At 34.0% G+C, this 25,589-nt stretch overlaps 1 protein-coding gene across 12 annotated transcripts in view; it reads left to right on the top strand.

Moving 5' to 3' along the window:
• The window catches only part of mbnl1 (muscleblind-like splicing regulator 1), a 49,124-nt gene that overhangs the window by 18,257 nt on the left and 5,278 nt on the right, over positions 1–25,589 (top strand). The window contains exons 2-10 of one of the 12 annotated variants that reach the window (XM_073849053.1): positions 13,685–13,855; positions 14,718–14,969; positions 15,709–15,948; positions 18,000–18,053; positions 18,897–19,050; positions 20,656–20,691; positions 23,120–23,211; positions 23,721–23,747; positions 24,350–24,421. In XM_073849053.1, the coding sequence (XP_073705154.1) occupies positions 13,685–13,855; positions 14,718–14,969; positions 15,709–15,948; positions 18,000–18,053; positions 18,897–19,050; positions 20,656–20,691; positions 23,120–23,211; positions 23,721–23,747; positions 24,350–24,406 (1,083 nt within the window). In that variant the 3' untranslated portion in view covers positions 24,407–24,421. Of the gene's footprint in view, positions 1–13,684; positions 13,856–14,221; positions 14,268–14,717; positions 14,970–15,708; positions 15,949–17,999; positions 18,054–18,896; positions 19,051–20,655; positions 20,692–23,119; positions 23,212–23,702; positions 23,748–24,349; positions 24,422–25,589 lie in introns of those variants that run through there. The other 11 variants (XM_073849052.1, XM_073849063.1, XM_073849056.1 and 8 more) reach the window with 11 other exon arrangements.

Below are 25,589 nucleotides of genomic sequence, written 5' to 3'. Positions count from 1 at the left end.
TCCAGCAAGTGGAAAAAATGATCATATCGGAAATAAATAGTAGTTAATTTTTTTCAGTGCAAATTTGTGTAAAAATCGGTTTACTTCTGGCAATCTGATCAAAAAATCTTGTCCAGCAAGTGGAAAAAATGATCATATCGGAAATAAATAGTAGTTTATTTTGCATTTTTAGTGCAAATTTGTGTAAAATTCGGTTAACTTTTGGCAATCTGATGCCAGCAAGTGGAAAAAAGATCATATCGGAAGTAAATAGTAGTTTATTTTGCATTTTTAGTGCAAATTTGTGTAAAAATCGCTTTACTTCTGGCAATCTGATCAAAAAATCTTATCCAGCAAGTGGAAAAATTATCATATTGGAAATAAATAGTTTATTTTGCATTTTTAGTGCAAATTTGTGTAAACATCTGTTAACTTTTGGCAATCTGATGAAAAAATCTTATCCAGCAAGTGGAAAAAATTATCATATCGGAAATAAATAGTAGTTTATTTTGCATTTTTAGTGCAAATTGGTGTAAAAATCGGTTCACTTTTGGCAATCTGATCAAAAAATCTTATCCAGCAAGTTGAAAAATGATCATATTGGAAATAAATAGTAGTTTATTTTGCATTTTTAGTGCAAATTTGTGTAAACAGCTGTTAACTTTTGGCAATCTGATGAAAAAATCTTATCCAGCAAGTAGAAAAAATTATCATATCGGAAATAAATAGTTTATTTTGCATTTTTTGTCCAAATTGGTGTAAAAATCGGTTAACTTTTGGTAATATAATCAAAAAATCTTATCCAGCAAGTGAAAAAAATCATTATATCGGAAATAAATAGTTTATTTTGCATTTTTTGCGCAAATTGGTGTAAAAATCGGTTAACTTTTGGTAATATAATCAAAAAATCTTATCCAGCAAGTAAAAAAAATTATCATATCAGAAATAAATTGTTTATTTTGCATTTTTTTGTGCAGATTTGTGTAAAAGTCGGTTAACTTTTGGCAGTCTGATCAAAAAATTTGTCAATTTTCAATTTACTTACATTTATAACTCTGGAAATAGGAACACTGCATTATGAGATATAATATTCTATGTAGTGTTTTCCTATAAATTCTACAGCACACAATTTCCATACCATTAATTTCAAAAAGATCATCTAAAGATAGATAAAACGATAGAAAGAACTATAGAAAAGAACAAAAGAACAATAGAAAGAATGATAGATGGAATGACAGGTAGAACAATAAACAGAACAACAGAACGATAGAACGATAGATAGATAGATAGATAGATAGATAGATAGATAGATAGATAGATAGATAGATAGATAGATAGATAGATAGATCAGTAGTGTGTATTTGTATATATTCTTTTTATATTTTTTATATATTCAGTATACCAGTTATGATCCATTTGTCATAAAAGAGTAACTGTAGAAAGCAGCTATCAGATGAGTGTCTGTGGGAGAGCCCTACACAGGACCTGAAAGAGATCACCCTGATTTTGAGGGTAAAGGAGGGAGGGTCGGATAATCCCGTGGAGACTATACGGATAATCCTGGGATTATAATCCTAATCCTGTGTCACACTGGACAGCTCACATTGCTGCTAATCGGCTGTAGCGCACTAAAGCCACTGCGAACACTGTTAATCCTGTTACTGAGATCCACGTAATCTCAAGCTGATAAGGTAATCATACAGAGAGTTAAAATGTCTACGTGGATGCCAGTTATTGCCTACATGGGGACCAGCCAGACCAGCCATCTTCTTGTCTGACTGAAAATGTAAAAATGCTTTCTTACACAAACCTGTTTTAGGTCTAGGGATAGAAAATATTACTAGCTCAGTAGAAGTCAGTGGAAAGTCCCTACCGTGACAGACAAACAAACATCTGTGAGTGGAAGTACACATATCCGGATGACATTAATTACTGCAGACAGCTCCGTGACCTTTGACCCCACCCTTTCGCTCCGGTTGAGCCAGGCGTGTGGTCGCCTGAGAAATGTGTAAGGATATCTTGACAGGCGTGAGACAACGACAACAAACGTGCATCGTGAGAACCTTGGCAATGTCAGAGGGGGGTGTGCAGAGTGGGAAAAAAAAAGAGGCAAAGAAACTGTTAACGAGAAAAGAGTTGGCAGAGGGAGCGACAGCCAACATGACAGCTGACCAAGATCTGACTCTCTCTCTCTGCTTATCTCTTTCTTTTCCCGTCAGCCACAAAAGTGTAGTCAGAGATGGAGCAATGCATGCAAAGTGCACAGAAAAAGAGAACTACAATTTTCTAAGAAATATGGTGGAAAATTTGCTTCCATGGTGCTGGAGTGTTGTGGATGGTTGCTGTGGTGTTTTGAGTGTTTTTAGTGTGTTCTGGTTCTGTCAATCACTTAGAAAAACAATAGCAGTATTTGTTCTCAGCAAGACATGTGATTTGAGGTACCATTCATATCCATAGCACAAAATTAGTTAATTTAGTTATGTGTAAAGATATAATAGGGTGAGGGGTCTGTTAATACTAGCCCTAGGTATAAGCAATGATAATAGCATACTCCGCTAAAGAAAAAATTATGTATGGAAGCCTACTTCCACTACATAATCATGCTTTGGTAAATCAAAATTTAAAAAAGTAGAAAAAAAGTCAAGGTAATGACAAAATTTTACGAACAGTTGAAATGAGATACTATGTCAATATTTAGATAAAGTTAAAATAGGTCAGAATTATAACATAAAAATTATGAGATAAAAAAGACAAAATTATGATTAATCGAAACTATGAGATAAAAGCCAAAATTAATGAGATTTAATGAATTTTGAGATAAAAAAGTCAAAATGATAAGTCGAAACTATGAGATAAAAGTCATGATTATGACAAAGTAGAAAAAAAGTCAAGTTAAAGACACAAATTGACAAAAAGCTAAAATGAGATACTAAGTCAATAATTAGATAAAGTTAAAATTATAACATTTAGTGAGAATTATGACATAAAAAGTCCTAATTATGAGATAAAAAAGACAAAATGATGATAAATCGGAACTATGAGACTAACAACAAAGTCATAACTTTAAAATTTTATCTCATATTCAACTATGAGATTAAAAAGTCAAGGTAAGACTTCGTTGTAATTATGAGATGTCAAAATTATGACATTATGTCATGAGATAAAGTCAAAATTATGACAAAAAAGCAATTATGACAAAAAGTTGACAAGAAATGATAAGGCGACATTAATAGATACTAAGTAAATTATGAGATAAAAAGTCTAAATTATGACATTGTCATAATTATGAGATAAAAAGTCAAAATCATAATATTATGTCATAAGATAAAGTCAAAAATATGTCAAAAAGTTGATAAGAAATGACAAAGCAACGTTTAGATACTAAATAATTGTGACAAAAAGTAAACATTTTTCATAATTGACTTTTGATCTCATCATTTTGAATGATCACAATTTACTTCTCAAAATTATCTCAAAATGTTGACTTTTCATGTCATGTTCATTGACAAAAAAGTCTAAATTATGATTTACCAAAGCATGATTTATTTTTCTAATGTGGTGGAAATGTTCTTCCATGAGAATAAATTCCCTTTATTAGTGAAAATGAAGAGCAGGGCTTATATCAGTAATGTACAGGCACAGAATAAGGAGAAAATAGATCACTATTGAGCACTTAGACACACACACATTGTAAAACACGTCCGCTAGTAAACTGTAAGTCAAGTGCAAGTACAAAGGGACTCTGTTGCTGCGGGACAGCAGCGGCTGACACTATACATGAGGTTGAGACCTTCCTCCATCCCCTTAAAATCACACACACTCACACCATTTCATCTGTGTGGGTGATGCTACATTGATAGATTTGGGACATTATTTGTTTGCTAATATAATACATAGTGATATAAGAGGGGTTTAAAGGAGGCATTTAGGCTTCTAAAAATCTCTTCTATCCTTGTACAGTCAGCTAAACTTTCTGTAACCTGAGACGGGCTGAGTTGGGATTTTTTTTTTCCGGAATTGTAGTCTGGCTGTAAAAGAAAACGTCAGCCAGTTTACAAGGATGAGAGGACACTTTTTGTTTTTGTTTAATTCAACGGTCAGGGAGAGTCACGTAAAACTAAATCACTAAGAGCTAAATCAATTTTGGTGCAAGAAACTTTTACTAACGCTGATATTGACTAAGTGGATTTGTCTGCATTTAAGTGTAATCCACAACATTTTGATATGAAGATAAGTACCTGTGAAATAATAAAAAATAACACTTTTTTTCTGACTGATATGCATTCAGCTGCAGTAAAACTCTAAATTATACGTGCTACTTCATTTTTCATTGTATGTATGGTCACACTTTATATTAGGTGGCCTTAACTATTATGTACTTACATCAAAAAAGTAAGTACAATGTAGTTAATGTGGTGATATTGCATTGCAAAATACTTTTGCTTCTATTAAGTTGGGATATGGGTAAGGTTAGGGACAGGTTTGGTGGTATGGGTAGGTTTAAGGGTGGGTTAGGATATAAGGGATTGGTGAACAGTGGTATTACAGAAATTTATTACAAATGCAATTACATATAGGTTTTTAAAAATATATAAGTACAATGTAAAAACATGTATGTACACAATAAGTGCATTGTACCAAATGATTAATTTAAATGTAAGTGCATAGTAGTTAAGGCCACCTAATGTAAAATGGGACCATATGTATATATGTGTGTGTATAATTGTATGCATATGCATAGAATCTTCACCTGAGGTGATTGGAACGTACCCTCTGTTTTTTGGCTTATATGCTATCATATGTAAGCAGTGACCTAAACGACCTGCCATAGCAGAGCTGGAACGACTGCATCCTCTCTCTCTCTCTCTTTCTCTCTCTCCATCAGCTGTCAGGAGGCCGAGTGACGATCAGGAATGACTTTCTCTCCAGACTCTCTGATTTCACTGACAGGGCTGTCTATAGTGCACTCTCTCCGAGGATCCTGTTTCAAATGCGTTTCCTGCCATGCGCAACTGGAGGTTTTTCACCTCTGTGAAAAAAAACTTCAAAGAGAACATGCAAAAAAAAAACTAAACAAAAAGGAATAATAGCAGTTGTTGTTTCATAGTGGATTTTGTTTACAAAAAGTCAAAAGTTTACGAAAGTTTAATTATTTTACCAAAATAAGAGGGATCCTACTAAATGCGTGTTATTTTGTGTTTAGTACTGACCTGAATAAGGATATTTCACATAAAAGTTGTTTCCATATAGTCCACAAGAGAAAATAATAGTTGAATTTATAAAATTGACCTCGTTCAAAAGTTTACATACACTTGATTCTTAATACTGTGTTGTTACCTGAATGATCCACAGCTGTGTTTTTTTTGTTTGTTTAGTGATAGCTGTTCATGAATCCCTTGTTTGTCCTGAACAGTTAAACTGCCTGCTGTTTTTCAGTAAAATCCTTCAGGTTCTACAAATGCTTTGATTTTCCAGCAAATTTGTGTATTTGAACCCTTTCCAACAATGACTGTATGATTTTGAGATCCGTCTTTTCACACTGAGGACAACTGAGGGACTCATATGCAACTATTACAGAAGGTTCAAACACTCACTGATGCTTTAGAAGGGAAAACAATGCATTAAGAGCCGGGGGTGAAAACTTTTGAATGGAATGAAGATGTGTACATTTTCTGATTTTGCCGAAATAACTTTTTTTTTTAATTTAGTACTACCCTTCAGAAGCTACAGAAGATACTTGCATGTTTCCCAGAAGACATAAGTTAAATTTACCCTGATCTTCAAATGTTCAAAAGTTTTCACCCCCAGCTCTTAATGTATTCCGTTTCCTTCTGAAGCATCACTGAGCATTTGAACCTTCTGTAATAGTTGCATACGAGTCCCTCAGTTGTCCTAAGTGTGAAAAGATGAATCTCAAAATCATATAGTCATTGTTGGAAAGAGTTCAAATACACAAAAATGCTGAAAAACCTAAGAATATGTGAGACCTAAAGGATTTTTCTGAAGAACAGCAGGCAGTTTAACTGTTCAGGACTAACAATGGACTCATGAACAACTATCACTAAACAAAAAAACACAGCTGTGGATCATTCAGGTATATGTTGTGAGCTATATGTTAACATCTTTTATGTCCAATATCCGATTCAGGTCAGTACTAAATAAAAAATAGCATGCATTTTGTATGATCTTTCTTATTTTGGTAAAACAGATTTAGCAAGGTGTATGTAAACTTTTGGAAGGAAGGAAGATTTATTTTATCTAGTACAAAACTGCGGACAAAGGATAAAACCGTAACAGTCAATGTTTGTTTAAGAACTCCATTGCTCCAGATCTCACTACTCTGGATCTAACACTGAATGACTCTTCAGCTGAATGAATCAAGTCCTTACATGTGTGTGTCATGTGACCTGAGCCCCTATGCTGCTGTACTGCAGAAGGTTACAGATAGGGGTGAGTGGGGTTAGATGGGGTGAGTGCAACACGACTCCGTTAGCCCAGACACGCACGACTCGCCCCATATCACCCAGCTCCCATAAACACGTCTTTCTTTTATCCTTCAACCCGATTCTCTCTTCATTCTTTCCCCTCCTGCCTCCTCCTTTTTTCCTCTTCCTCTCAGCAGGTCAGCGAGCGTACAGCGCTAGTTTCTCTCGCACATGCTCAGTAAGGCCGTGTCACACCTTTCACAGAACATTCTCACCCACACGCCCTTCAACATGCACAGACCCGCATAAAACACACACTGATCCTTTAAACACTTTCAGTGCTTACATTCACATTTGTATTAGACATCCTTCAAATGTTTGACTTTGCTGACAAAGTGTGTGATACTTTTATGCATGCAGGAACATTCTATTTTACATAAAATAATACATAACATTTTTATAGCAGGCTGGTGACGTTAATTATGGAAACATTGTCTAAACATGTGAAACAAATTGTTATGATTAAATGATTTATTAAATATAATAATAAAAATCGTATTATTATAAAGCATTTTTATAACCTTTTTAACAGGCTAATATGCTGATTTATAACCAAAGTTGGAAACAGCTGTGTTGTTTAATTTTTTTTTTTTTTTTTTGGAACCTGTGATGCTTTTCAGAATTCGTTAATGAATAAAATATTAAAAAGAACAAATAAAATAGGAATCTTTTGTAACAATATACAGTGTTGTTCAAAGGTTTGGGGTCAGTAAATTCTTTCTCTTTTGATACAAATAATAATACTTATTAAAAATAATAATAATAAAGCATTTATAAAACATTTTTAACAGGCTGGTGATAATAATTAGTGGATTATTTCATTTATTAAATAAAATAATACAATTATCATATTTTACCATAATAATTTATTGGTGAATTGTAATATTTATAAAATGAATTGTAATAATTAAATATATATATTTTTTAATTTATTTAATTAATTTAAAAAAAATATTACAAGCATTTTATACCATTTCTAACAGGTTCACTAGTGGATAATGTGTCTAAATGTGTGAAAAAAAATGTGTTTTAATTAGGGCCGGGACTTTAACGCGTTAATTTAGATTAATTAATTACACAAAAATAACGCGTTAAATTTTTTTAACGCATTTTAATCGCACTAAGTTTTGCACCGCAGAACGTTTCTCACTGGATGAGATTCGGCGGACCGATTATACTGGAGCACCAACTAGCGTTCAGACAAGTTGCGTCCGTCCTAAATAGTATTGTATGTCCCAAATCGTTGAATGTTTAAAAAAGTATTCCAAAGATTCCCGGATGGTCTACTACTTAACGAACAATGCACACTCTTAACGGCTAATATTGCCCGCAACACACTGCGCTGTGAACGAGGATTCGATTAGAACTACAAACACGCATACAAAGTGTTGAAAAACTACAAACATGGATGATATACGCGACCAACGGACAGGTAGAGAAAGGGGTTTGAGTGATAAATAATCAGTGTGTAACCTGATAAAAAAATATTTTTTAAATGTTATCCGCGTTATATTCCATGTGCAGCAACATTTATAATGATAGGTTTGGTCATTAACGTTTAAATGCATAATTAAGCAAACACATGAGCAGAGTTCTCGGCATGAAAGACTCGTTAAAGAACGTGCCTCTTGCTACACTTAATAGCAATATTGCACTGGTCTGTTGGACTTGGTTGAACAAAAATAAACAATATTTTGTTGCTTAAGCTTATGTATTCAGTCATTATTCAATGGTATACTAAAAATCCATGTAAAAAATCTTAATTCTCACTGTTCTCAGGTCAAATATTTATATGCGATTAAAATGCGATTAATTTCGATTAATTAATTACAAAGCCTCTAATTAATTAGATTAAATTTTTTAATCGAGTCCCGGCCCTAGTTTTAATAGAAAATATACAATTTTGTATAATTAATTATAATGAGCTATTTTTATTATTGTAACAGTAGTTGCATTATAAGATATATAGCATATTTTGTTTTTATTTAAAAAAAATGCTATAATTGTGATTAAAATGTAGTATTGTTTACCACATTTTTAGATGTTTTCTATAAAATGAGACTTACATTTGAAAAAAAAAAATAGTAACCACAACAGTTGCTAAGGTAGCAATGGTGAGTAACATTTGAAGGTGTTTATCAAGGGTCTATTGAATCAAACTGTATTTTTTGAGAGTGTGAGTCACTCACATTTCATTTGCATGAATCAGATTTGCAGAAATGCAGAAGGAACTGCAGACAAAAAGTTTGGAGAAAGTCTTCATCTTCTCATAGGCCAGTGTTGTTTGACAGAGGCCAGCCTCACTAATGTCTTAACCAGATGGTAGAAACCTCAGCTCACAGAATACCAGCCAGACACTCTTTGATTGGCCGGCTCACGGCCGAGTACGTGTGTGTTTTATTTATTTTCTACATGCTTCACAGATAGGAGCGCAAACTTACGTCACACTTCCAGAAGGTTCTGCTGTCTGCTGTTACATATCGCTGACCAGTTATACAAAGTGGAATTAGTATTAGATATAAAAGGCTAAAAATAACACGTTATTTTAGAGCGTAGACAGTATGTTACCAAACTGCTAATGCGTTGTGTAAATGTGATTGTTGGACAGGTGTTTAGTCAAATCAAGACTTATAATAGATAAGTTCCTAGTTTATTTGTGTTGGGGGAAACCTCATTAATAGCATTCGCAGCTGGTGGAGATCTTCACTTTTTACATAATCGTGACCAGGATGAATCAATGACATCTGTCAGGGTATGATAGTGGAGGAAGACAAACCCAGAGAGGGCTTAACATTTCGGGGTGTGTTTGTGTGTGCGATACGGCTGAGGGACATCTGACTCGCTGCTATTTTCCCCTCGAATTGACTGACCTGACCTCTCACTCATAAAGTTTGTCTAAAAGGTCTCACAGTTATTATGGACTTGGTCTAGCTCAATTGTAGTGTGTGTACACTACAGCTGTAAAGTTTGGAGTTTTTTGTGTTTGTTTGTTTGTTTGTTTGTTCTGTTTTGTTTTGTTTAAGGAGCAAGAACTCATTAAGTTGATCAAAAGTGACAGTAAAGACATTTATAATGTTACAAAAAAAGTCAAATAAATGCTGTACTTTTGACATCGCTATTCATTAAAGAATTCTAAAAAAAAAAGTATTCAGGGTTTCGACAAAAATCGTCTTTGAATGACTAAATGCAGTCTTATTGAGCAAAGAGACTTTCAAAAACTTATTGATCAGGCACCATTGTACCTGATAAATCTTATTAAGAAATACGAACCAAAACGGTCCTTGAGGTCAGCTGACCAGCTGGTTTTAATGACTCCAAGAACAAAGCGGAAAAGTGGAGATCGAGCTTTTGCAGCGATTGCTCCAAAACTTTGGAATGATCTACCCCTTTCTATTAGATTGGAACGTACTTTTACTGTTTTTAAACATAAGCTTAAAGAATACTTTCTAGCTCTAGCATTTAATGGGGTATAGTTTTTCAAACTGAGGTGTTTATTTTATGTCATTGTTAATTTATGTGGTGTTAATGATGTATGTTTATGATTATTTTTGTTTGTACAGCACTTTGTTCAATGACAAATTGTGTAAAAGTGCTTAATAAATAAAAGTAAAGAAAAGAAAGAAAGAAAAAAAAGAAAAAGATTATAAAAAAAACTTACTGACCCCAAACATTTAAAAAGGCACTATATATTTATATATTTTTTTTTTATTATTGTCTATTTATTGTACTGTGTATCTGCTTTTGCTATTATAACTGTAAAGAACTGTTAATAATTTAATACAAAAACAATTTATTTAATCATTTTACATCAATTTATTTTTAAAATTCCTGCTGTATCAAAAAACGTGCTATATTATGGGTTTCCACAAAAATTGCTCATCAAGGTTGCATTTATTTGATAAAAAATACAGAAAAAACTGTAATAGTGTAAAATATTATTGCAAATTTAAAATAAGGGTTTTCTATTTTAATACACTTTAAAACATAATTTATTTCTGTGATGCAAAGCTGAATTTTCTTCAGTCATTACTCCACTCTTCAGTGTCACATGATCCTTTAGAAATCATTTTAATGTGATGAATTATTATCAAAAAAATCTACTTTTTCAGGATTCTTTGAATAAAACAATGGAAAGTATAGGATTTATTCAAAATATTTTTTTTATAACAATATGCATTACTGTTCAAAGTTTCAGGTCAGTCATTTTTCTCTTATTCTTTGTTTGAAAGAAATACTTTTATTTAGCAAGGAAGTGTTAAATTGCTAAAAAGTGATAGTAAAGTGATTTAAAATAAATGCTATACTTTTTAACTTTTATTCATCAAAGTATCACAGGTTCCAAAAACATACAGTGTCTGAAGGATCATGTGACACTGAAGACTGGAGAAATTATGCTAAAAATTCAGCTTTACATCACAGAAATAAATTCTATGTTAAAGTATATTAAAATAGAAAAACACTATTTTAAATTGCAATAATATTTCACAATAAAACTGTTTTTCTTCTGTATTTTAATCAAATAAACGCAGCCTTGAAAAGAAAAGGCTTCTTTAAAAAAATCCCAAAAACCCAAACCTTTGAACAGCAGTGTGTGTGTGTGTGTGTGTGTGTGTGTGTGTGTGTGTGTGTGTGTGTATATATATATATATATATATATATATATATATATATATATGTTTAAAAATAATAATAATATAATTTTATTTATAGAATGTAATTATAAATTATAAAATAAGCTATACATGTTGTTTTGTTGTTGTAGTTCTCTGTTTGTTTAGTTTATGCAAAACTAATTTCAGTTAACTACATTCTTATCTAGCAATTGTAAATACTTTGCATGAAAGATTTACTTGGCATTGTGAGTTTAGGAGAAAAGTCAGGTCACTTTCCAGAAACATTTTAGCCCTGTACAGTCATCCAAATCCATCTACCGATCACAACTGCATAACCCTCTCTTGAAGTGCTGGTTGCTGAGATAATTGAACACATAACCACAGAAATTGGCAAAAAGGCTTTATTGTGGTCACAGCAGACAGACATAACGACAGGTGTCAGATGACAGCAGGTTAATGACCGGCTGCATTGGAAAGGCCAGTGTCCTGACATACTCGCCTACGCAGTCCAGATAAAGACACTCATCATCTGAGTGTATGTGTGGACTGGGGGTCACACGGGTTACTGTAGATCCATAAACTCGTCAGATGATTTTCTCTCGCACTGATGTGACTCGTTAATCGATACTCGGCTAATCAATTGAGTGACAGCCTGTCAGGGCCGATTCCACATGGGCTGAAAGCAGCTGTGGGTTGCACTTAGATGCATTAGAGCAGAGGGCTTTCCTGTGCGCTCAATACAGTCAGCTGGAATGGGAACAGGGTGTTCCCTTTATCTACTGTTAAACAGAGAGAATGAACCAGAACTGGAGATGCCAGTTGCATGCCATTTGCTATTCAGCGTTAATGCAGTTAATTTTCAAATGCAAACATTGTATGAGATCAAACACCCATAGTAGTTGTTGATTTTGATTTGTGTTATTATATTTTCTTTGTGGAAAGTGCATGTCTACTTTTCTGTAAATCAGGGAGAAGATGTCAATATTATATGCTCAGTGGGTTTTGAGTGTTATTTTACCATAATCAAAAAATCATAATCAAATGCCATCTCTGCATAATGCAGATTGTTGTGAGTTTGGGTTTATTATAATGTCCATCTGGGATTTCAATGTGAGCCGTTTAATCAGATTTATAAAATAACTAAATTAAGAAACCTATGCAAACACAGGAGAATAAACCAATATCTTTCTTAATATGCTAACTCTTCATCGCGATTTCAAAATAAAAGCTCAAAACCTCACTTTGCGTTTAGACGTTTTAATGTCCACATATTTAAGAAATTACAGTGGCTGTAGCATGTCTGTCATGAAGAAATGGCCAGATATTAATTATTAAGTAGACATTTAAATTTTGTTTAGTTAATATTAATCTACAACTGCGGTTTAGTGCCATGATTGTCAAATTGCGAGATTAAAGTCGAAATATCTCGAGAATAAAGTCGAAATGTTTTAAATCGAAATTATGAGAATAGAATTTATTCTCGTAATATTTTGTCTTTATTCTCATAATTTTGACTGTATTCTCAAATTATTTCAACTTTATCCTCAAAACATTTTGACTTAATTTACATAATTTCGACTTTATTTTCAAAATATTTTGCCTTTATTCTCGTAATTTAGACTTTATTCTCAAAACATTTAGACTTTATTCTTGTCATTTCTGCTTTATTTTCGAAATAAAGCAAAACATTTAGACTTTATTCTCGTCATTTCTGCTTTATTTTCGAAATATTTTTACTTTATTCTCATAATTTCTGCTTTATTTTCAAAATATTTTGACTTCATTCTCGTAATTTTGACTTTATTTTCAAAATATTTTGACTTTATTTTCGAAATATTTTTACTTTATTCTCGTAATTTCTGATTTATTTTCAAAATATTTTGACTTTATTTTCAAAATATTTTGACTTTATTTTCAAAATATTTTGACTTTATTTTCAAAATATTTTGACTTTATTTTCAAAATATTTGACTTTATTTTCGTAATTTCGACTTTATTCTCAAAACATTTAGACTTTATTCTCGTAATCTCGACTTTATTTTTAAAATATTTTGACTTCATTCTCATAATTTCGACTTTATCCTCGAAACATTTGGACTATTCTTGTAATTTCCACTTTATTTTCAAAATATATACTTTTTATTCTCGTAATTTCTACTTTATTATCAAAATATTTCGAATGTATTCTTGTAGCATTTTGACTTTATTCTTGTAATATTTCGACTTTTTTCTAGTAATTTCAACTTTATTCTCAAAATATTTCGACTTCATTCTCGTGATCTTAAAATCTTTTTTTAACGTGGCACTAAAATGCTTTAACGATTTAATTGCGCAGTAAAGTGTAAAAGCAATCATTATAATGCATAATATACATTAGTTCCATTTAACTCAATTAATCATCAGAATAAGCAACCAGTTACTCGATTACCAAATTAATCCTTAGTGACAGCCTTATAAATATTAAATCGCTATTATTTTTAACATGTACAAATCTAACGAAAAAGCGGTAAAATTACAACAAAATAGAGGTTTAATATATATTTCTTCTTTCTTTTCTTCTCCTCATGTTCTTTCTCTCATCTTCCCCCCTCTCTCTATTTCTCTCAGGGTCGTTGTTCCAGAGAGAACTGTAAGTACCTTCACCCTCCTCCTCACCTGAAGACACAGCTGGAGATTAATGGCCGTAACAATCTGATCCAGCAGAAGAACATGGCAATGCTCGCCCAGCAGATGCAGCTAGCCAATGCCATCATGCCAGGAAGTCAGCTTCAGCCAATGGTGAGGCTCCATTCTTATGACCTCAAGAGCGATCAGGCCATTTCTAATACATACGCATTTTCGGTTGATGTTAGTCCAATGTATGTTTTTATTATGATTTATGTACAGTGGCCAAAAAAGTTGTTATATTAATAGCATTTTGACTTTATTCTCGTAATCTGATATTTTTTTATTTTGTATTTTTTGAACGTGGCACTAAATCGCCGTCGTGTTAAACAAGGATTTGATTGCGCAGTAAAGTGTAAAAACAACCACCAGGCCATTGACGCCTTGTGCAGGCCTTTGTTATAATGCATAATATACATTCAGTTTAATTGAATTTAAGTTTATTTGTATGAAGAACATGGCAATGCTCGCCCAGCAGATGCAGCTAGCCAATACCATCATGCCAGGATGTCAGCTTCAGCCAATGGTGAGGCTACATTCATATGACCTCAAGAGAGATCAGGTCATTTCTAAAACATAAGCATTTTCGGGAGATGTTAGTCTAATGTATGTTTTTATTATGATTTATATACAGTGGCCAAAAAAGTTGTTATATTAGTAGCACCATCTCAAGAGAGATTAGGCCAATTTTAATACATAAGCATTTTCGGTAGATGTTAGTCTAATGTATGTTTTTATTATGATTTATATACAGTGGCCAAAAAAGTTGTTATGTTAATATGTACTAATGCGATCAATGATTAACTGTTGTTAAAAACAATAACATCATGTACTGCCACAGTACTTTTTATAAGTGTGGATAATGCTTATTTTTTGACCTGTGGCTATTATTTGCATAAGTCACAGAAACCGAAAGTCGGTTTATAGCACCGTCACTATATCAGTTTCATTTATTGTTATTTTTGGTCTCTTTCAGCCTATGTTTTCGGTCACACCAAGCCTTGCAACCAACGCCAGTGCAGCTGCTGCAGCAGCCGCCGCAGCTGCGTTTAATCCGTACCTAGGCCCGGTTTCACCTGGGCTGATGTCCGCAGAGATGCTGCCCAGTGCACCTGTGCTGATGGCGGGCAGCCCTGCGGTGGCATCCGTGCCGTCCGCTGCCAACGCCGCAGCTGCTGCTGCTTCAGCAGCGGCCGCCCAGAAACTCCTCAGAACAGACCGACTGGAGGTATGAGGTCACCAGAGAGCCATGACATAATGACACACTGCCAATATCAATATCACTTTCTTTCACACATATGCACGTTTAAATATTAGTCTCTGTATGCATGCAGGTAAGTTCCAGCCATGTTGGATAATAGCCTATGTAAGAAATAAAAGGGCTGCTGCCCTCTGCTGACCGCTAGATGAAAAAACACATCTTATGGTTACTTGCATGTAGTTATGCATAATTAATTTTTATTATAATAGTAAGTACATGTAACGTGTAACTTAAAATAAATTGTTACAGTTTTTTTAGATTTATATAATTATGTTAATATAATACATTGTAATTTATGATTTTATATTGTAAATATAAATATATATTTATTGTATTCAGTAAATGACAAGGTGAGTGCATTGCACTGTGAAATGTAATGCAGTGTACTTGTTTAGCAGTATTTATGCACTTTTGTGGAAAATATCTTAACTGTGTGACGAAAAAATAAGTCAAGATATAAAAAAAGATTTTGCATTGCATTGCAGTGCTTGGGTTGCACCCTTCACATTTCTTCATCCATGCATACAGCAAGTTCACATATTATTCACACTGTACATACTGCATACTACTTTGTTTCAATAGTTGCATGCCAAGATTAAGGAGTTTCTTCATTAATGCACATTAGTGCATATTTTAGTAAAATTTCTCAAAACGTCTCAATTTGCAAACAGTGAATGTGATGCATCATGTTTGTGTGTATGCTCAGGTGTGTCGTGAATACCAGCGTGGCAACTGCTCTCGCGGAGAGACGGACTGCAGGTTTGCCCACCCTGCCGACAGCACAATGATCGACCCCAGTGATAACACAGTGACTGTGTGTATGGATTACATAAAGGGCCGCTGCTCCAGAGACAAGTGCAAATACTTCCACCCTCCTGCACACCTGCAGGCCAAGATCAAAGCGGCCCAGCACCAGGTCAATCAGGCCACGGCCGCCGCTGCCATGGTGAGCACTCCCTCCGCTGTACATTACACACACATAGTCATATAATACTGTTCTCATGCCTCATAGTGTTTGTTGAATTAACACTTTCTTAGATGGTATATATTCGATCTCTGGTTAGAATTGACATTTCTGTGCCATTTTTAAGAATGCATTTAAAGGAATTGTTCATCCAAAAATGAAAATGTACTCACCCTCAGGCCATTCAAAATGTAGATGAGTTTCATCTTCATCAGAATAGATTTAGAGAAATGCAGCATTACATCACTTGCTCACCAATGGATCCTCTGCAGTAAATGGGTGCCGTCAGAGAGTCCAAACAGCTGATCAAAACATTACACAACTCCAGTGTGAAGTTAAAATCTGTGTTTGTAAAGAAAAAAATAAAAATAAAAGAGTAGTTCTATTCCAGAACAAAAATGTACAAACCTCAAGTCATCCAAGATGTTCATGTCTTTCTTTCTTAAGTTTCAAAGAAATTTAATTTTTTGAGAAAAACAAACCATGAAGCTGCATTTAAACTGCATTTTGGAAGTTCAAACTCAGGGCACCATAGAAGTCCACTAAATAGAGAGAAATCCTGAAATGTTTTGTTTAAAAAACATAATTTCTTCACGGCTGAAGCAAAGAAAGACATGAACATCTTGGATGACAAGGGGGTGAATACATTATCTGTACATTTTTGTTCTGGAAGTGAACTACTCTTTTAAGATGTTTTAAATTCAAATCAAGTCTTTTATCCATTATAATGCATTCTCTAGTGAAGAAGTCACTTAATCTGAATCAGGAGAGAATATGCACCATTTACAAGCAAGTACTGTCCTAAATAGTTTTAAAACAAGGGAGTTGGTGGATTTTGATGTGAGAGGCCAATAGGATGGACTTTTTCACTTAGGAAAGTGTTATTATGGGTGATTATGAACTTATTTTGTCCAGAAATGACTGGCTGTTTGGACTCCCATTCTGACGGCACCCATTCACTCCATAGGATCCATTAGTGAATGATCTAATGCTAAGTTTCCCCAAATCTGTTCTGATGAAGAAACAAACTCATCTACATCTTGGTCAGCCTGAGGGCGAGTACATTTTCTAGAAGTTTTTGTTAAACTATTCCTTTAAAAAGAACAAAATCAGTAATCTGGTTACATATGAGACCGTGGACCACAAAACCAGTAACACAGGTATATTTGTAATAGCCAAAATTACTTCTTTTTAAAATTATTTCTTTGATGTCAAAAATCATTAGGAGATTAAGTAAAGATCATGCTCTGTGAAAACTTAAGTCAATTTCCTACTGTAAATATATCAAAACCTTTTGATCAGTAATATGCGTTGCTAAGAACTTAATCTGGACAACTTTAAAAGCGATTTTGTCAATATTTTGATTTTTTGCAATCTGCAACCTCGGATTCCAGATCTTCAAATAGTTGTATCTGGGTCAAACATTGTCCTAATCAATGGAAAGCTAATTAAAAATTGACCCTTATGACTGGCTTTGTGGTCAAGGGTCACATATTTGATCTCAGGTTAACATTGACATTTCTAAAGAAAAGTTTCAGGAGTTTTTAACAGCAAATAAGAATTTATGAATGTTTAGAGTTCTCTATAAGATATTACATACTTGTAAGTCATTGCCATTTCCATTTAAACTGCACAAATATGTAATTTCATCATCGTGTCAAGCAGAGGGCAGTATCCTAATGATTTTTCTGTAACATTTCTGCACATTAAGTGTATGTTTGCAATCCAGCGCAATGTTATCCACTTTTGACGTATGACAAGAATGTTTACTGTTAATGTTACCGTAATTGATGTACCTGTTAATTGAATCTCAGTACAGAGTTTTCTAAAACAGAATGGACTGTATTTCTGCATGCCTTAGTCCTGATATCCCCCTGTATACTGCATTCCAATGATTTGTTTTTATTTGTTTTTTTCTCACCTACCCAAAATGCACTGCTGCCCCCATGATGCACCTCTGCTTGCTGTTTATGTTAATGCGCTTGAACCCCATTGGCCCATTGCCATCATGTGCTCGCTGCCTGCTAATTAAGACTCAGTCGGCTGTCAAATCACTGAAGCGACCCCTCGAAGCCACCTTTGACCTGGTACTATGACCTTTCACCTTTTTGCTTGGCATGTTGCTTTTATTGTAGTGTCTTAACAACAGACGAAAGATAATTTGCAAGCATAGTCCTTTTGTTATCTGTTTATTTAATGCCTCTGTTGTGTTCCGTGTTACCATGCCGTGTGATCAGCTGACTGCGGCGAGCATATCGAGAAACGCGATACGCCGGTCCGCCGCAATCAGATCATCACACGTGTGTTATTCCAGGGCGTGAGGACAGGGCCAGATGTTCTGAACTCTAGTGACATGGCTTCTATGTGTCTATACAGCATGTTTAGTATCTCTGTGTAGTGCATGTGTCTGTGGGAGGGGTAGCAGCGGAAGAATACTAAAGCTCCACCATTAAAGCCACAGAAAAGTTCTAGTCTCTTTCTCACACTTATCATGGAGTGAGCAGTGCAGTTTATTTTCCTTTTGGTTTATTTTTCTTTTTCCTTTTTTAAACGAGTTATTTTCGTCACTTTTGTCTGCAAAACATTTGAGTAGTGCTACGCTTGCTTCATTTGCATTGAGTTAGCAGTATGGATGTTGTAATGTTAATGAATTAATACTCTCCTGAAGTAAAACTAATCATGTAAATCACAGATGCTCAGTGCTAATTTTGAGTTTTTATAGCGAGAGGAACTGGCTCTTTGGCTTTTGCTTGTGCCGTAGACATGTATTAGCTGCCGCTTGCTTGCTTGTTTGTCAGAATCGAGCCCTGTGATGTTTTGCCCTCTGATGATAATTCTGTCTTTTTCTTGTTCCTTTCCTGTCTTTACTCTCTCCTACACGTTCCCCCATTTTCTCCACTCCCCCCTTCCCTGTGGTCTTATCGGAGCAGGGAATTCCTCACAATGTCATGCCGCCTTTACCAAAGCGACCTGCGCTTGAGAAAGCCAACGGTGCCACAAGCCTGTTCAATACTGGCATGCTCCAGTACCAGCAGGCTTTGGCCAACATGCAGTTTCAGCAGCAAGCTGCATTTATTCCGTCAGGTAGGGCTTCTCGTCAACCCTGACCACTCCTTGATCTCACCTCTGAACTTTCTAAACCATAAGGGATGCACAAAGACATGGGATAACTTGTTTTTAAAGAGACAGGGTTCCCACAGCCATTCCATTCATAACAGTACAGTATGGTATAATATTTTAATACAGCATAAATGTTTTTTAAAGAAGTCTCTTCTGCTCACCAGGCCTGTATTTATTTGATCCAAAGCACAGCAAAACCAATACAATTTTGAAATATTTTTACCATTTAAAATGTTTTCTATTTTAATATATTTTAAAATGTAATTTAATCCGGTGATCAAAACTAAGTTTTCAGCATCATTACTCCAGTCTACAGTGTCACAGAATCCTCCAGAAATCATTGTAATTTGCTGATTTGCTGTGAAAGAAACATTATTATTATTAATAATAATAATAATATTCAAAACAGTTGAGTACTTTTTTTTAGGATTCTTTGATGAATAGAAAGATCAGCACTGATATAAAATAACAAGCATTTTTAACATTATAGAATATACCAGTGTGTGTGTGTGTGTGTGTGTGTGTGTGTGTGTGTGTGTGTGTGTGTGTGTGTGTGTGTGTGTGTGTTTTTTAAAGAAATTAATACTTTTATTTAGCAAGGATGCTTTAAATTGATCAAAAGTGATAATAAAGACATTTATTATTTATGTTACAAAAGATTTCTACTTTAGATAAATCCTATTCTTTTGAACTTCATCAAAGAAACCTGAAAAAAATGTACTCAGTTGTTTTCAACATAATAATAATAATAATAATAATAATAATAATAATAATAATAATAAAATGAGCAGCAAATCAGAATATTAGAATGATTGCTGAAGGATCACGTGAATGGCGTAATGATGCTAAAACTTCAGCTTTGAAATCACAGGAATAAATTACATTTTAAAATGTAAAAATATTTTAAAATTTTACTGTTTCTGCTGTACTTTTGATTAAAAAAATGCAGGCTTGGTGAGCAGAAGAGACTTATTTAAAAACATTAAAAATCATACTGATCTGATCTTCTATTTATTTATTTTTTTTATTTTAGACGGTCCCACCAAACTACTGGGATGCAGTATTATTTGTATGTTCTAAAAATCTATATCCAGTAATCTCGACCTTCTGAAAAAATCATAGAAAACCATTGGGTCAAAAGGCGTGGGAACCTTGTAATCTATGAACGTTAAACTGAGCAATTAGAAACGGGGCTGTCTGTCAGTTTCTCTGTATCACCTCATCATTGTATCACATTTCTACTCTGGTACATACCTGTAGTTGAGCTCATTGCTTTCACTGCGAAATACAGTTGCCAATAACCCTGGGATGCCCCTCAGTCATACTAACGTCTGCTATGATGACTGTCACACATACACACGTTTCTGTGAGCTCACAAGTACATGTGCTCCCTTCCTGAGTTCACGGTTTTATCAACTAATCGGTCTCTTATGGACATCATGCTGTATCACTGTAATGATTTTTGTCTTCCTTTAATTATGATTTCTTCACTCTAACCAACCTTGTGATGGGCTGTTGTGATTCTTCTCCCTTTCCAATCCACTTCCTGTTGCAATGCATGATGGGCAGGCTCAATATTGTGCATGACCCCTGCAGCCAGCGTGGGTAGGTTTCTAGACTTCCTCCTCTTAGTTGTTCTCATGCCCTCAAAATCCACATGGCCAAAAAAAAAAAAAAAAAAAACTGGCATTGAAAAGTGGGCATCTCTGTGAGCGCTTCACTTATGAAGCATCTGTGATTTGAAATTAAAGTCAACATGAAACTGGATTTGCAACTTCAGTAATTTTATATATGTCTAAGTGAAGCAGAGTATTCAAGAAGATATGAAGGGGCACAACTTGATTTGATCCATCAGGAATTGCATTGGTTTAGAAAAAGCACCTGAACGGTGGCAAGTTGATGGAGGCGGCTCAAAATAATCTTTGCATTAACAATCTTTTGCATTATGCAAAATTAGATTATTGTATATTATTACATTTTTGATTTCATGTTGACTTTAAATACAAACAAATATGGTTTCTATCACTGTGACTTGCAATTATAGCATTTTGTGTATCGTTTTGTGGGTTTTGGTGGCTTTTTAAAGAGATAGTTCACCTAAAAATGAAAGTTCTGTCATTTACTCACCCTCATGAAAGACAAAAGGAGAATGTTTGAGTAATATTACTGTGCAAGGTTAAATATGCGGAATGGAGAACTATACTATATATAATACTATACAAAATTACACTATATTTATATGGTATAAATTTATGAATATAGTATAAAAGTACAGTATGGTATAATTTATCATAATTACACTACCAGTCAAAAGTTTTTGAACAGTAAGATTTTTTATGTTTTTAAATAAGTCTCTTCTGCTCCGCAGGCCTGCATTTATTTGATCCAAAAATACAGCAAAATCATTAATATTGTGAAATATTTTTACTACTTTAAAAAGACTGCTTTCTTTTTGAAAATATTTTAAAATGTAATTTATTCCTGTGATCAAATCTAAATTTTCAGTGCAAAAAAAATTCTAGTGTCAAAGCTGTTTTCAACATAATAATAATAATAATAATAATAATAATAATAATAATTATTATTATTATTATTATAAAACATTTTTTGAGCAGCAAATCAGAATATTAGAATGCTGTCTGAAGGATCATGTGAATAGAGTAATGGAATAGAAAAATGACATTTTACAATATATTCAAAGAGAAAACAGTTATTTTAAATAGTAAAAATATTTCACAATTTTTCAATTTTTGCTGTACACTGTACTCAAATAAATGTATTTTTCTTATTTAAAAACAATACTGTTCAAAACCTTTTGACTGGTAGTGTTAATAAATATTATAGTATAAATTAAATAAAAAAAGTATAAATTACTATACAACATATATATATATATATATATATATATATATATATATATATATAAATGTGCATTTTATTTAGTAATGTACTATTGTAAAATATAATAAATATTTGATTTTTTCTTATTTGATTTTTGATATAAAAGCTTGACTAACAGTTATTTTGTGTGTGTGTGTGTGTGTGTGTGTGTGTGTGTGTGTGTGTGTGTGTGTGTGTGTGTGTGTGTGTGTGTGTGTGTGTGTGTGTGTGTGTGTGTGTGTGTGTGTGTGTGTGTGTGTGTGTGTGTGTGTGTATTATATTATAGTACATTAAGTATATATGTGACCCTAGACCACAAAACCAGTCTTAAATAGCATGGGTATATTGTAGCAATAGCCAAAAATACATTGTATGGGTCAAAATTATAGTTTTTTCTTTTATGCCTAAAATCATTAGAATATTAAGTAAAGATCATATTCCATTAAGATATTTTGTAAATTTACTGGCGTACACATATCAAAACTTTTCTCAGTGTTTAGATTTTTTTGTACCCTCAGATTTCAGATTTTCAAATAGTTGTACCTTGGCCAAATATTGTCCTATCCTAACAAACCATACATCAATGTGAATCTTGTTTATATTTCAGATTATGTCTCAAAATATATCTAAAATTTCAAAATGGACCCTTATGACTGGTTTTGTGGTCCTGGGACACATATCTTGAAGGTGAATAATAATAATGCCAAGATTTCCATTTTTTGGTGAGCTGTCCCTTTAACTCCTCACACTGAATTTAACACTTTGTAGTTGATACTGTGTTTGACTGCAGTTGTTTGTGGCTCAGATAATCAGTGTTGAGCATGATGTTCCAAAATATGAGAAGGGTTCAATCCTCAATGTTAAAGCAGTACGTGGAAGCTGAAACCTAAATGCAAAGTTTATGAGATGCCATGCCTTTGTTTCCTTCTCCTTGTAGCTCTTGATGTGTTGGCTCATATGACACTTTACCTGCCCTTATGTCTTCTTTAGAACAGTCTCTCTTGCCACCACTTTTGGTTTGCCGTTTGCCGATATCACTTCCAATGCTCACTTTTCTTTCCATACCCCTCTGTGTCCACTCACTCATCATGTTTGTGCACCTGTTGGCCACACTCCCTGTATGTGTGCTTATACCATTTTCCCTCTGAAAAAGTTCCCATGATGCACGGCGCTTCCCCGGCCGCTGTGTCCGCAGCAACCACATCTGCCACAAGTGTTCCCTTCGCATCTGCATCAGCCAATCAGGTTTGCTCTTTTATGGCCTTTTCTCTCTCTATCTCTCTCTCACACACACATACACACTCTCTTGATCTTTCTCTTTCTGTTTGATGGATGTTTCTGAATGCTGGGGGTCCTCTATAGTGATCTCTCCCCCTTGTTGGCCTACACAGGTTTTTGAACTTTTTGTGGTACTTCAAACAACAGATTTACGATTAAAATGTTTATTTGACCTGGAATGTACATACATTAAAAGTTAAAAAATAAAGAATGCACTATAAAGACAAAGATATGCATAAGCTGAGTTGTTTGAAGTATCTTCTGTACAGGTTTTATGCACAAAATGCACTAGATGTTAGTCTGAAATTGCCTGAGCGCTGTGAAAATGCTGTAAAAATGTAATTGAAGCGCAAGCAAAAATGGTCAATTCTATTAAGCACCGTTACAGTAGCATTTCTTGTTATATCTGACGGGCATAGCATTTTAATATTGTTTTTTTTGTCCTTTTTTATTTTGAGGACTCTTCTCTATCAAAGCTGACTACCAACGAATACATGCAATTGGTATGTATGAGGTAGTTTTTCTTAGTCTTTTGCTTCAGGTACATCTTTGCCAGCTGTGGAGGATAAATTATTTCATTTTTTCCCCCGCTTCACTTTGTTGTTTTGCTGATCAAGAAACAAAAAGCTTAATTTCTGCTCATATGAACGATATCACATGTCTGTGTTATAAATACAAACCAGCGTTACAGGCCACCATGACAGAATAGTCTGTTCTAAATTATACAATTTTCCAAACAAATTACCATGAACATATTCTCCATGGTTTGAAACATTAGACTTTAAAACCAGCTTTTCGAATACCTTCAGTTATTGAAATAAAAAGTGAAGGTCAACAAGTTGGAAAAATGGAATGTGCATGGGAATTCACTGACTTCTCCCTGCCTCACTTGACCAGGAGTTATACTAATAAGCAATGGTCCATCGTTTTTCTTGAATGGCATTTCTTAATTTGTGTTGTGTTTGACTCATTCTCTTCTTAACTGTCATGGGGAGGGAGTGAGGGTGAGGGAGAATATTTTAGTCTTTGAAATGACTTTTTTGTAACAAAATAAAGGTCGTAATGGATCTTGTTTCATGCATTTTTTCTCTCTCTTAATCTTCAGATTCCAATAATATCTGCAGAGCATCTGACTAGTCACAAGTACTTGACGCAGATGTAGTTCCAGTCCTCAACAGTAAGTGATTTGCACTGACATTTTCCAGAAACTGTTGGATTCCTGCCCTGCCTGTCTGAGAAATTTCAATGTAATTGTTTGATCCAAAGCAAAACCTCACCCAGTTTTGGCCATTATTTAAATCATTTACCCTCATGTCATTCCAAACCCATGTATGGTGATGTTTTCAAAAGAACATAAAAGGAAAATTCAGAACAAGTTCTTTTCTGTACAAAAACAGTTCTTAGCGCCAAAAAGGAAACACCAAAAAAATGGCACCTGTGATGCAGATTCAGTTGATTGCAAACATATGGACTACTTTTTATGGTGCCTTTTTGAGATTTTCTCTCTTTTTTTTTTGACAATGACAAATTAAAAGTCTGTCATTAATTATTCATGCTGTTCCAAAACCTAACACTATCATTCATCTTCAGAACACAAATACGATGTTTTTGATTAAAACCAAGAGCTTTCTGACCCTGCATAGACAGCAACTATCACATTCAAGGCCCAGAAAGGTAGTAAGGACATTGATAAAATAGTCCATGTGACATCAGTGGTTCAACTTTAACGTTATGACGCTAGGAGAATACTTTTTGTGAACAAGGAAAATAAAAATAACTACTTTATTTAACAGTTTCTTCTCTTATGCGTCATTGTACTCTTGTGAACGCATGTCAAAGACTACTGGAAGAGAAAAAATTGTTGAATAAAGTTGTTTTTGCTTTCTTTGTGCACAAAAAGTATTCTCATAGCTTTGTAAAATTAAGGTTTAACCACTGATGTCAAATGGACTATTTAACAATGTCTGGGCCTTGAACGTGGTAGTTGTGTTGCTGTCTGTGTAGGGTCAGAAAGCTCTCGGATTTCATCAAAAATATCTTAATTTGTGTTACGAAGATGAACAAAGCATTTATGGGTTTGGAACGACATGAGAGTGAGTTATTAATAACAGAATTTTTATTTTTGAGTGAACTATTCCTATAATTGTCACTGTATAGAAAAGAACTTTGCAAAATTCAAACTTGTCAACAAAAGTCTAAATAATTTAAATAAAGACACTGTTACTGGTTATAACACAAAAGCACAATTCACAAAAAGTTATTTTCCATACAACTAGATCACAGTGACCATGTGTGTCAAGCTCCAAAAAGGAAACTTTGCCATCTAATGTGCAAGTTTCAGCCTG

This window comes from Garra rufa, chromosome 10 (assembly GCF_049309525.1).
Source record: "Garra rufa chromosome 10, GarRuf1.0, whole genome shotgun sequence".
In the NCBI taxonomy this organism is placed as follows: Eukaryota; Metazoa; Chordata; class Actinopteri; order Cypriniformes; family Cyprinidae; genus Garra; species Garra rufa.
This window is presented reverse-complemented; position numbering and strand designations above follow the sequence as displayed.